Source organism: Teleopsis dalmanni, chromosome 2 (genome assembly GCF_002237135.1).
Source record: "Teleopsis dalmanni isolate 2A chromosome 2, ASM223713v2, whole genome shotgun sequence".
Lineage (NCBI taxonomy): Eukaryota > Metazoa > Arthropoda > Insecta > Diptera > Diopsidae > Teleopsis > Teleopsis dalmanni.
The window spans coordinates 93,040,993-93,052,169 of NC_051847.1; the positions used below are offsets into that span (position 1 = coordinate 93,040,993).

The window sequence follows — 11,177 nt, forward strand, 5'->3', positions numbered from 1 at the left end:
GGAAGCTGGAAACGATTTACTCAATAAAGCACGGATTCTGTACACAGTCGCATAATCCAATTTGACGTAAGTTCGTATTTTAGGCTGGGCAGTATTAAACAGCATGAATGTGTTTCGCAAGTAGCATAGTGGAATCCCATAAAAAGCTATTTTTAGCGCCAACCTCTGAGTCTACTGACAACACTACGAACAGTAACGCTTGTGGCGCGGATAAAAAGTCTGCTACAAGGCACAACAAAATGTTGCGAAGCAAATCTCGGTTGCAGGCGGACGTTTGTGGCGATTGCGGTGCTTCTGGTATTTATTTCGGTTACTTTGATTTAATGAAAGTGCTGTGCTAACATTTATGATTTTAGATCCATCATGGGCATCGATAAATCGTGGCATACTACTGTGCTCCGATTGCTGTTCTGTACATCGTAGCCTGGGACGTCATATATCTATTGTGAAGTCCTTGCGGCAAGGCATTTGGGAACCATCAGTTTTAAATTTTGTCAATTCACTGAACACTCGTGCCAATAGCGTTTGGGAACATCATTTGCTTGATGGACAAACAAATACTAGTACTAAGGGTGCAACACGTTTGCGTAAGCCAAGCCCTAAAGACGCATTAGATCCCACCAAAACGGAATTTATAAAAGCAAAGCATATAAATTTGAGTTTTGTTCTCAAGCCCAATTATCAAGACGAAGACAACGTGTGCAGTAACGGAGTGAATCTTGGTCAAGAGCTAAGTAAACAACTGCATGCCAGTGTACGTACTAGCAATTTGGAAACGTCATTGCGTTTATTAGTGCAGGGTGCGGATCCCAATTTCTATCACGAAGAAAAATGCTCAACACCATTACATGTAGCAGCCAAGTTCGGACAAGCATCACAAATTGAATTACTGCTCGTATACGGCGCAGACATCAATGCAATAGATGGCAATGGCTTAGCGCCGTTAGAGGTCGCAAAAGCTAATAATCATAGTACAATAGCGGAGCGTTTATTGGATGCCATGTACGATGTAACAGATCGTATAATTATGTTTCTGGGAGGGAAAAAACCAGATCATGCGGTATGTATTAATGTTGTTCTACATATGTTATATAAGGAATAATGTCGTTTCGTCTTTAGTCTGGTCGGCATCTCGTTATACCGGAGTTAAGCAATGCAGATATAAGTGAGCAGTTAAAGATCGCCAGGGGAAAATTACAACTAGTGCCAAATAAGATGTTTGAAGAATTAGTAATGGATTTGTACGATGAAGTAGATCGACGTGAGAATGAAGCAAGTACGTGTTTAATTAAGATTTTAAAATACACTTCTCTTCCCTATGTATATGAATAATTTTGTTTTTAAATTTTAATTAGTTTGGGCGACATCAACAATGAATGCAGAAAATGCTGCTGTGCCATTTTTACCAGCCAATCCATTTCTGAGTGCAACGCGCAATCAAGTAAATCATTTAATTATTTTTAAAATTATTTTAACTATGAGTTTGTTGTGTTTATTTTTAGGGCCGTCAGAAATTAGCACGATTTAGTCGTTCTGAATTTGCTGGACTACTAACGGATGTGTTAGTCGATGCGCGTCGGCGTCAAAATATGGCAAATCTTCGACCTTTAGAGGCAAACACAAGTGTATGTTATGCTCCACAAACGACAACAGCATTCAATACCAGTGAACATGATCCTAACTTGTCGGATGATGAGCCAATTTACGACCCAGTTGCAAGTGATGATGATTATGCAGCGGTTCCACCAATCGCGCATCAGGTAAATTATATGCATCAAAAAATATTCAAACTTAATAATAGTTTTGGATAAATGCCAATATAAAATTATAAATATAATTTATAAGTGGATCTAGTTTAGATTAGTCAAGAAATAATATACTAAATGTGTTATTATAAAAAAGCATATGTAAAATTTTTTATTAATATTAATTGCATATACATTAAGCTTTTTAAATTTAAGTTAATGTTGTAAAGATATTGCATTTCTAGAATATAATATTTTTATTTTGAGTGAAAATTTATTATATATAATTTGCTATTTAATCTTCAATGTGGTGGGTCCGTACACCTACACAATTAACCCAACTCGCAAAAATGATATCGATTCTTCATGAAAAAGGACTGAATCTTAAGAACTAGTGAATTTTATCGAATATGTGATAATTTTTTTTCACGAAAATATCGTATATAAGTTTTTTTTCACAAAAACATTACAAAATTTGTGATAATTAATTACGTGTCATAAATAATAAATTTTTGTTTTATTTTGTAAGCAAATATTTTCATGTGCTATTAAAATGCCCTGCGCTATTGCACATACGAAATAGGCTCCTAGGAATGTATATTCTTACGGAAGAGGCAATAAAACTCTGTAAAGTAGGTTCTATACTACTTTTTATTGACGCAACAGGGCTTAAAGACCTATTCTAAGCCCAGAAGGGGGCACAATAGACCTGATAGTCGCAGAGCAACATCCCCTAACAATAATAAAAATAAGCAAATATTTTTAAATATTTAACGATTAAATAAACTTTATTTTGCTTGAAATAGTGAAATTTACAATTAATAACACAATATTAAAAAAGAAAAGAACGACTTTCAATGAATTTTTAAAATTTTTATTAACATTAATCTTAATAAATTAATATTATATCACTACGTAAAAAGCTTGATATATATTTTTTAATTAAAAATTAAAATGAGCTTATTTTAATATCGTACTAGCGATAAATTTTATCTTTATCATTTTGTTTACCTAAAAAGTTATTATAAAATAATATATTGTATCGCAAACTATTATAATAATGATAGTTCCAATTATCAGAACATTGGAAATTCGATGAATATTCTATAGCTAACATTTTTCTATCATTTTTACCATGCAAAAATATTGTAAAAACAATATATTCTATTATTATCGCAAATTCGATAAAGATTCGATAATTGCTATTTTTTTATAGTTTTTGCCATAATTTTCTTATGAAAATAATATCACTTTTGTTTAAAAAAATTATTATAAAAGCGATCTATCACGGTTCTGTTAATTGAGAGAGTAGAGTTATAGTCTTAATACTGATATGGGCCCACAATCTTAGAACTTAAGCTTACAAAATCTATACGCTGCTTATAGAATACAAATTTTATTATAGAGATTAAAGACATTGAATTTTGTTAAAGGCAACTATTCTCAACTTTACACAACACGCTTTATGTCAATATAGTTTAGTTTTCAAGATATCATTGGTAGATCCGTCGAAGTGTTTAAAATTTCAAATCTCGATATGTCGTAAAGTTAATTATATCCGCACAATATACCGTAGGAATAGCAACGGTATAACCTGAAAACGTGAAAAAAGTTGAGCGGAAATTCTCTAAGTACTAAAAACCAATCCTAGCTCCAGATTAGTAATAAGGAGATCTGGCCCTCCAGGTTGGGGGTTGATCGCAAGGCCAGTAACCTTACAGCAAAAAAATTTTACCGCTATGCAACCCTCTAGGGAGGCCAAGGTTCACTCTGGACTGTGCCAAATAAAAAAAAGAAAAAGTGTAATAAAAGTTTCTCGAAATAGCTAATTCTACTATAAACCCTTGTTAAATGTGCCTACCCGGAAAATTGGCATCGCGTTGATTTAAAAATTCAAACACAGAAGATTGTCGACAGTTTTTATTTTATTTGAGTTTAAAAAATCAAAATGTTTTTATTTTTTTTCTAATTGTAGAAAAGACAAATAGCTTTAAAAAAAAAACCTTAAGAAGTATTCTTCAAAAGTTTTAGATGTGGGCTCATGTTAATATCAGAAACATAGGTTGGATGGTACATTAATATAAGGGAAATACTTGAAAGTATCAAAGAATGGGTATAACACATATACATTCTAGTAAAAACTGTTTAGCAATAACAGTAAAACGAGTTGGTACTCGTCTGCGTAGTTGGGCCCATATAGATAGATACATATAGTTTGCTTTTAAGATTTATTATGTGTATATATAAGATTATTTTATATTAATTTTATTCAATAGTAATGTGATTTTTAACTCTTCTTTTTATTCAGATATATAATTGTTATATATTAATTAGACTTAAATTAATAGCGCCATCTATTGTGTCAATCACTAGTAAATATATTACTTACAATGTTATAATACAAAAGTAAAAGCATCTTTGTAATATTAGAAGTAATGTTATGATTCATTATATATATAGGGACAACTGTAATTATGTGTAAGACTTAATAATCTTAATAACATGCTTTCATAATAAATCGGGTCATTTTTTATTATGTATGTTGTTGTATGTCGTAAATGATAAATTTTTATTTAATGCAATAAGCAAATATAATAAAATTTTTAACATTAAATTAAAATTTGTTTTAACGTTTTTTTGCTTAGAATTATAATTCTGCAGTTATTATTTATTATTTTTTATAAAATTTTTATAAATTGCTTAGTTTAGAAGACTAAAATTCTTAAAGTGTTTGATTATTTATAAAGTATTTTTATTTGCTATTTAATATTTACTCTTTTATTTTAATTTTATTTTATTCTTAATATTGTATTTTGTTTATTTTTTATTTATTTATTTATTTATTTGTATTTTTTATTATTTTCCGTAGTCATCACCGAATACGTCACAAGAATCACAAGTAGAAATGGAAACATTACGGAAACAAATTAATAAATATGTTACCGAAATAAATCAATTAAAGACTGAAGTACAAAAGCTTTCAACTGAAAATTCACATTTAAAGTCCAAATTTTCCAATGTGCCGCAAAATGCAACAAGTGTTTACGATGAACCACTGTGAGCTTATTTAAATTATCCTTTTTATTTCAATTATGAATATCACATATTAATTTATTTATTATATTATTTCTATTTTAAACATATTTCGATTTGTGATTTGTAATTTTTTATTTTAAATTTTTATTTTTTTTGTTATTTTTTTTATTTAATCAAATGCAATTCCTATGCACCATTATGTTTTGCTGTACCATAGACGCATTGATTTAAATGGTAGTGAAAATGAGCACCCCGAACCGCACTCGTTGCCGCTTGAAAACAGTAGTGTAGTTGGTTCAAATTCATCTTCTTCATCCTCGGCAACGAGTTCCAATCAGTCGACCATTAAACGACCTGCTAGCATGTATGAGAGGCGACTTACAAACGCAACCGGTAAAGCTGGTGAGGTCTGTCGCACTACAACGAGCATGTATCAAATGCAGGCAGATAAATCACAGACTAATTTCGCTGATGAGGTTAAACGTCGCACCGATTTAGTCGCACGTTGTCTAAAAGAATTGATTGTTACCATGCGAGATGCATCAAATAAAGAAGCGATTGTACCTTGCGCAGAACGTATACATGCTGCTGTCATGGAACTCATGGCCATCTTTACAACAACTGTAAGTGAATTCTTGCTTATTTTCAAAAACGAATCATTAACTTTTATTAACTCTCTTATTACAGACCAATTGCAGTGCGACTGTAAATGAAACCTTGAAGAGCTTAACGCATTACAATGTGCTTCTCCAGCGTGAATGTGAGAACCTTCAGAAATCTTTTGATTCGGAGGATAAAACTGCTGCGGAAAAGTGTGGCAAAGAAGTACGTGAATGTGCGTATTTTATTGCCAAAGCAGTCAAAACATTGGTGGTGTATCATGAATAGAAAGCAAGGAACTTTTGTTTTTATATACAGTTTTGTTATTTCACACAAAGATACTACTAACAAATTCCCATTAATGACTAAAAGTTTACCAAAAAATGAGCAAATATTGTATTGAAACCTACAATACATAGGATAGGTTGTAATATTACGCATTTGCTTAAGCAATTTTAAAATGTTGGCCTAACTGTTCTTCCAGTTTCAATTAAAATTTACTTTTAACCTTAACATAACGAGTATTCATATATGTATGTATTCGTAATATTAATACAAAATATTATTGAGATTAATATATAACGCGCACTATTTAATATTGATGTTTACGATTTATAAAATGAAGCAAATAAATATAAGCATAAAAAAAATAAATTTTGGTAAAAATTACTTTATTTCGAAGTAACGTGTCTCCAAAGTATATCTTTTTTTTACATTAAAATTATTTATTGAATCTTCTCCCTTAGAGACTAACAATAATTGTTCTTAATAATATTATGATGTAGACTCATAATAATCTGTCACAATATATTTAAAAGCTACTTATTACATTGTGACTTATTAGTGATAATGTAATATTACCTACTACAGTGGTACATAAAATAAAATATAATATACTAGCTTTAAGATTTGATAAATTGTTGTTAGTTTTGAATAGAAAAATTCAGTAAACTTATGTAATGTAATACAACAAAGAAAAAACATGAGACTAAGAGACTAACACTAAGTATTTAAATTTTTCATCTACTGGCATATATATACGTATTACAAATTTATATTACGTGAACATAATTACAAGTTAACTATAACAAGTAATCCATATTTTAAGGTCGTCTAGTTAAATATAATTAAGTTAGAAAAAATAAAAAATATATGCTCTATGAATACGTAGTGTAATGATTATATACACATAGTAGAAAAAGTCTACGGATATTCACAAAATTTTTCTAAAATTACGCATAACTTTTTTAATTTTTACTCAAATTCATTTTTATTTCCTGATTTATTTTAACCAAAGAAACAACAATAAAGTTGCAATATTAAAACTAAACAGTTATTCTTTAAAAAAAAATTAAACACAATTATATGCGAAAGTAGCAATTTTTGAAGCAGAAAAAGTCTACGGATATTTCTTAATATTTACATTTACCGCTAATTTAAATTCGCTTGCAAGCATAAAAGTGTCATTAAATGATATTTAATTATTAGCTGACTTCCTAAAGAGTCTAAAAATTAATCATTTAATAATATTTTTTTATATAAGCAATAAATTTTTACAATATAAAATAAAAGACGTGAAATTAGTTTTAGTGAGCGACAAATAACTGTTAAATTTTAGAAAGATGACGTAAGCCAAAGAAAAATTGCTGAAGATATTGGTCGTCAATATTCATCTGTGCAGAGAATTACAAATAACTTCAAAGAGACCAGTACTTACGTTTCTAAACCTCGCACTCGCCGCCCCACAATTTTGTCAAATAGAGAAAGACGTAGCATAATCCACCAGGTGAAAGTAAATCCAAGAGTAACAGCCTTCAAACTAGCTGAACATATTGCCGAAATACTTGAAAACAAAATATATCCTGATACTGTGCGGAAAATTTTGAAGAAATGCATGTATTATACCCTGATTGCAGGAAAGAAGCCATACATATCCAGATATAATAGAATAAAATGATTAAGCCGTGCAAGAAAGCGTATAAATAAACCTATAAAGTTCTGAATATGAGTTATTTTCTCCGATGAGAGTCAATTTTAAATATTTGGAATCAAAGTTAGAAAACTTGTATGGAGAAAATTATGCACAACCTGTGATAAACCGTAAACAGTAAAACGTGTTGGTGACGGCGTAATGATTTAGGGGTGTATAGCAAGTAATGGTGCGGTTAGACTTGAATTTGTACAAGATACAATGGAGAAATATGGTTTTCTAAATATTCTAAAAACAAATTTGAAAGAAAATGTCAGAATGTTAGGACTTGAGGCAACCTTTTTGTTTCAGCAGGGCAATGACTCTAAGCATACAGCAGTCATAGTACGGATTTGGATGCTGTACTATGCTCTCAGGCAACTTCAAACACTACCAGAATCACCAAACCTTAGTCCTATAGAACATCTGTGGGTTTATTTGGAAAATAAGATTCGCCAGCATATGTTTTCCAGCAAGGATATAGCAAGAAACGTCATCAAAGAAGAATGGCTAGAAATAAACGCACAGGATACTGCAAAGCTAGTTGAGTCAATGGAAAGACGCTTAACAGAGGTTATTAAATGCAGGGGTTATCCCACAGGCTATTAAATTTAAGATTTTTGTGAATTTTATTGTTTTAATGTAAATATAAAGAAATATCCGTAGACTTTTTCTGCTTCAAAAATTGCTACTTTCGCATATAATTGTGTTTAATTTTTTTTTAAAGAATAACTGTTTAGTTTTAATATTGCAACTTTATTGTTGTTTCTTTGGTTAAAATAAATCAGGAAATAAAAATGAATTTGAGTAAAAATTAAAAAAGTTATGCGTAATTTTAGAAAAATTTTGTAAATATCCGTAGACTTTTTCTACTATGTGTATATCCTTGAAGACAGATCAGGCATCAGTAAAAGAGAACAAGGAAAAGAGTAGTAGCGACAATAATTATCAGTAATAAGAAAGGTTTAGTTTTGAGTAATGGCACGTCGGTACGATTTTTTTAGTCGCAAATATACTATTTGTAAAAGTAAGTTTTCTAGCTAAAGAGTTAACGTGGATGTATCCTTTTTCTATGGACGTATTTCTGCCTAATTTTAAATGTGCCTATGCCCAAAATTCTAATTTAAACATAGCTACTTGAACATCTTTAGTGTCTACTCTTAATATATTTGACTGAGCCTTTGCAGAATATAGGGTAAATAATAAATTTGAAGAATTTGCATTGCCATACATTGAATACAATAAGACCAAATTGATGAGAACATGCTGTTATTAGGAGAACTTTAAAGTCTAGTCTTAAAGAGAATTTTATGTTGAAAAGCCACTATAGCTTAACAGCTTAGAGTTTTCTGTTTTTACATACTTCTAAAAAAACCTGCCAGGTCCGAAAATCTACGTGGTCTAAACTGGACAAAAAATGTACCAGTCAGCTGTTTCAACTAAAATGGAACTGTTCAGTACTAGGAAAACATGCTAGAAGACTTCGTCTACTCGTCTACTTCGTCAATGCACATCTTTAGCCAATAGAAGATTAAAAATTTTCAGGATCCCTGTTCTCACTGTTCTGACAAATTGTGGAATTGTAAAAATTTAGAGATTTATCAATTTCTTTCATTCGAATTGGAGAGGTTGTGCCTTTCAGCGTTGTTAATACACTGACCACTACGGTCCTTTGGGAGGCCTCTGTGGTCTGCGTATGAACAGCCCTAATCTGCGGTGTAACAAAGCTGCTATTGAAACTGAACCTAACTATGTGTTTACTCAATGTTAATGTTCTACTGTATCAAAATTAATCCCTAAATAGGTATTAACAACTCTAAATGACCTTTAATTCCGTTGTGGAAAGTTAGTGTTTCCACAAAATGTTTTAGTGAATTTCGAACCCTGTGCAATAGCCGTGCAAAGCATTATGTCATAGGAAACTATTCGTAATATATGCTTCAAATCTGTAATTGACTATACAATCCGACTAGTTCTGTTTAGTTCATATGCTCATTCGTATGATATATGATATCATTCGTTGATCTGATATCATACAATGCAAGTTTAGAAAAATAATTCAAATGGACATCTCATATGAGATGATGAAAAAAAGTCGGAAAATTGAAGAATAATGAGGACACAATAGATCTTTAGTTACCAATGTGAGATCTCTCCCAATTAATAATAATAATCCTAAGTTCAACAAAAAGTAATGCGAAACTACAAAACTCACTAAATTTGATGTCACCAATAAAAATTTCTGGAGAAGTAATTAGAATGAAATCATAGAAGAAATGATTAACACTAAATTCCTATATCTAAGTTTCTATTTTGAGGAATTTGTTGAGTTAGATACAGTTGAGTTAAGTCCCCAAATATGAGTTTCAGTAGTTTATACGTTTGGAACTGTTATTTATTATATTTATTATAATAGTATTTCGTAATTAATGTAAAATCTAATCGAATATCATATATTAAAAGTATATAAAATTAAGATTTGAAACTGTTTGTGATTGTTGTTATTGTGGAACATTGGAGAAATTAGGCGTCAGTGACCTCTGACAATATCGCAATCACAATGGCCCCGCAAAAACGTTTTACATATTAATTAAAATTTAAATATGTATATTTAGACGAGGAAAAATAATTTTATTTAATCATGTTGAACTAAATGTTGAATTATATTGTATATAATTAGTTATGTTAATATACAAATCTTAATACATTAATTCTATAAAATGCAATAGTAATTCTATAAGTAAAAAATAATTTCTTTTCGCCTATCTTTAATAATGCAAGTTTTTACTTTATTTAGTATAATTTGATTAGCAATAATATAAAAAACAGCCTCGTAATGCTTATGTCACCGATCACCGCTGTTGGATTAGCCCCGTCATTGTTACAGAACATTTCATAAACAATCGGAAGCCTCACTCACGAACTAATTGTACGTTTTCTGATTGTCGTACTTCCCCTCAATGAACCGAATTTGTATCTAAAAATGGGTCTTAAACGTTATATCTTCGATTTGTCAATTTCGATTATAAATTCAATTATAAACTAATTAATAAACAATTTATCACACTCTGCAACAATTAATAATAATAATTTATCGGTGGTATTAGATTAATATGAGTTTGGTGAGCTCAAATTTGCAACCACTTTTTACCTTATATATCTGAGTCTCTAACAATAATTGGTTAAAATAATTGGTTTTAAAGGGTTATTAAAAAATTTTATTTTGAGGGATAAGACTTTCATGTGTTTAGCAAATTTGCTACAAATAACTAGATAAACATTTTTGTCTCAGATATGCTCCTCTAAATTCTCTTGCTTCTATCATAAAAAAGAGTTTTATTAAAATTGACCTGTAAGAAAATACCGTTTTAAGGAATATTTGAAAATCCCACTTTTTGATGGAAAAGACGAGTTAAAATTCAAAAATTGAGGTTTTAAGGGACTCACAAAAGTTTTTATTTTGAGAGATAGAAATTTCATGTTTTCAGGAAACCTGCTGCGAATATATAGTAGTATATATATTTTTGTCTTTCTAAATACCCTTTCTTCCCACTTAAAAAGGGAATTTACATAAAATCAACCTTTTGAAAAAACCGTTTCAATAAATATTTAAAAGTTTCTGGATTACATAGAAAGTATTTGATAGAAAAATAATACAATTATTTTGAATAAAATTTTTATTATTATATTATTAAATGCTTATTTCTTTTATTACTTATTATTTATATAAATTATATAAATATTTAATTATATATTATATCAGTATATATTATTTATATATATATATAATTACATATAAGTCAGTGACTTTTTGAATTTCCCGTGCA

The 11,177-nt window shown here is 29.8% G+C and overlaps 1 protein-coding gene across 1 annotated transcript; it reads left to right on the forward strand.

The window, feature by feature from the left end:
* Nucleotides 1-107: 107 nt before the first annotated feature.
* LOC119686307 (ARF GTPase-activating protein GIT2-like) lies at nt 108-6,017 on the forward strand. The gene is made up of 8 exons (XM_038100861.1): nt 108-297; nt 357-1,060; nt 1,120-1,276; nt 1,356-1,441; nt 1,503-1,760; nt 4,615-4,802; nt 4,999-5,404; nt 5,469-6,017. Exons 1-8 carry the CDS (start codon nt 108-110, stop codon nt 5,667-5,669), a joined length of 2,190 nt encoding a protein of 729 aa, XP_037956789.1. The 3' UTR covers nt 5,670-6,017.
* Nucleotides 6,018-11,177: the final 5,160 nt, after the last annotated feature.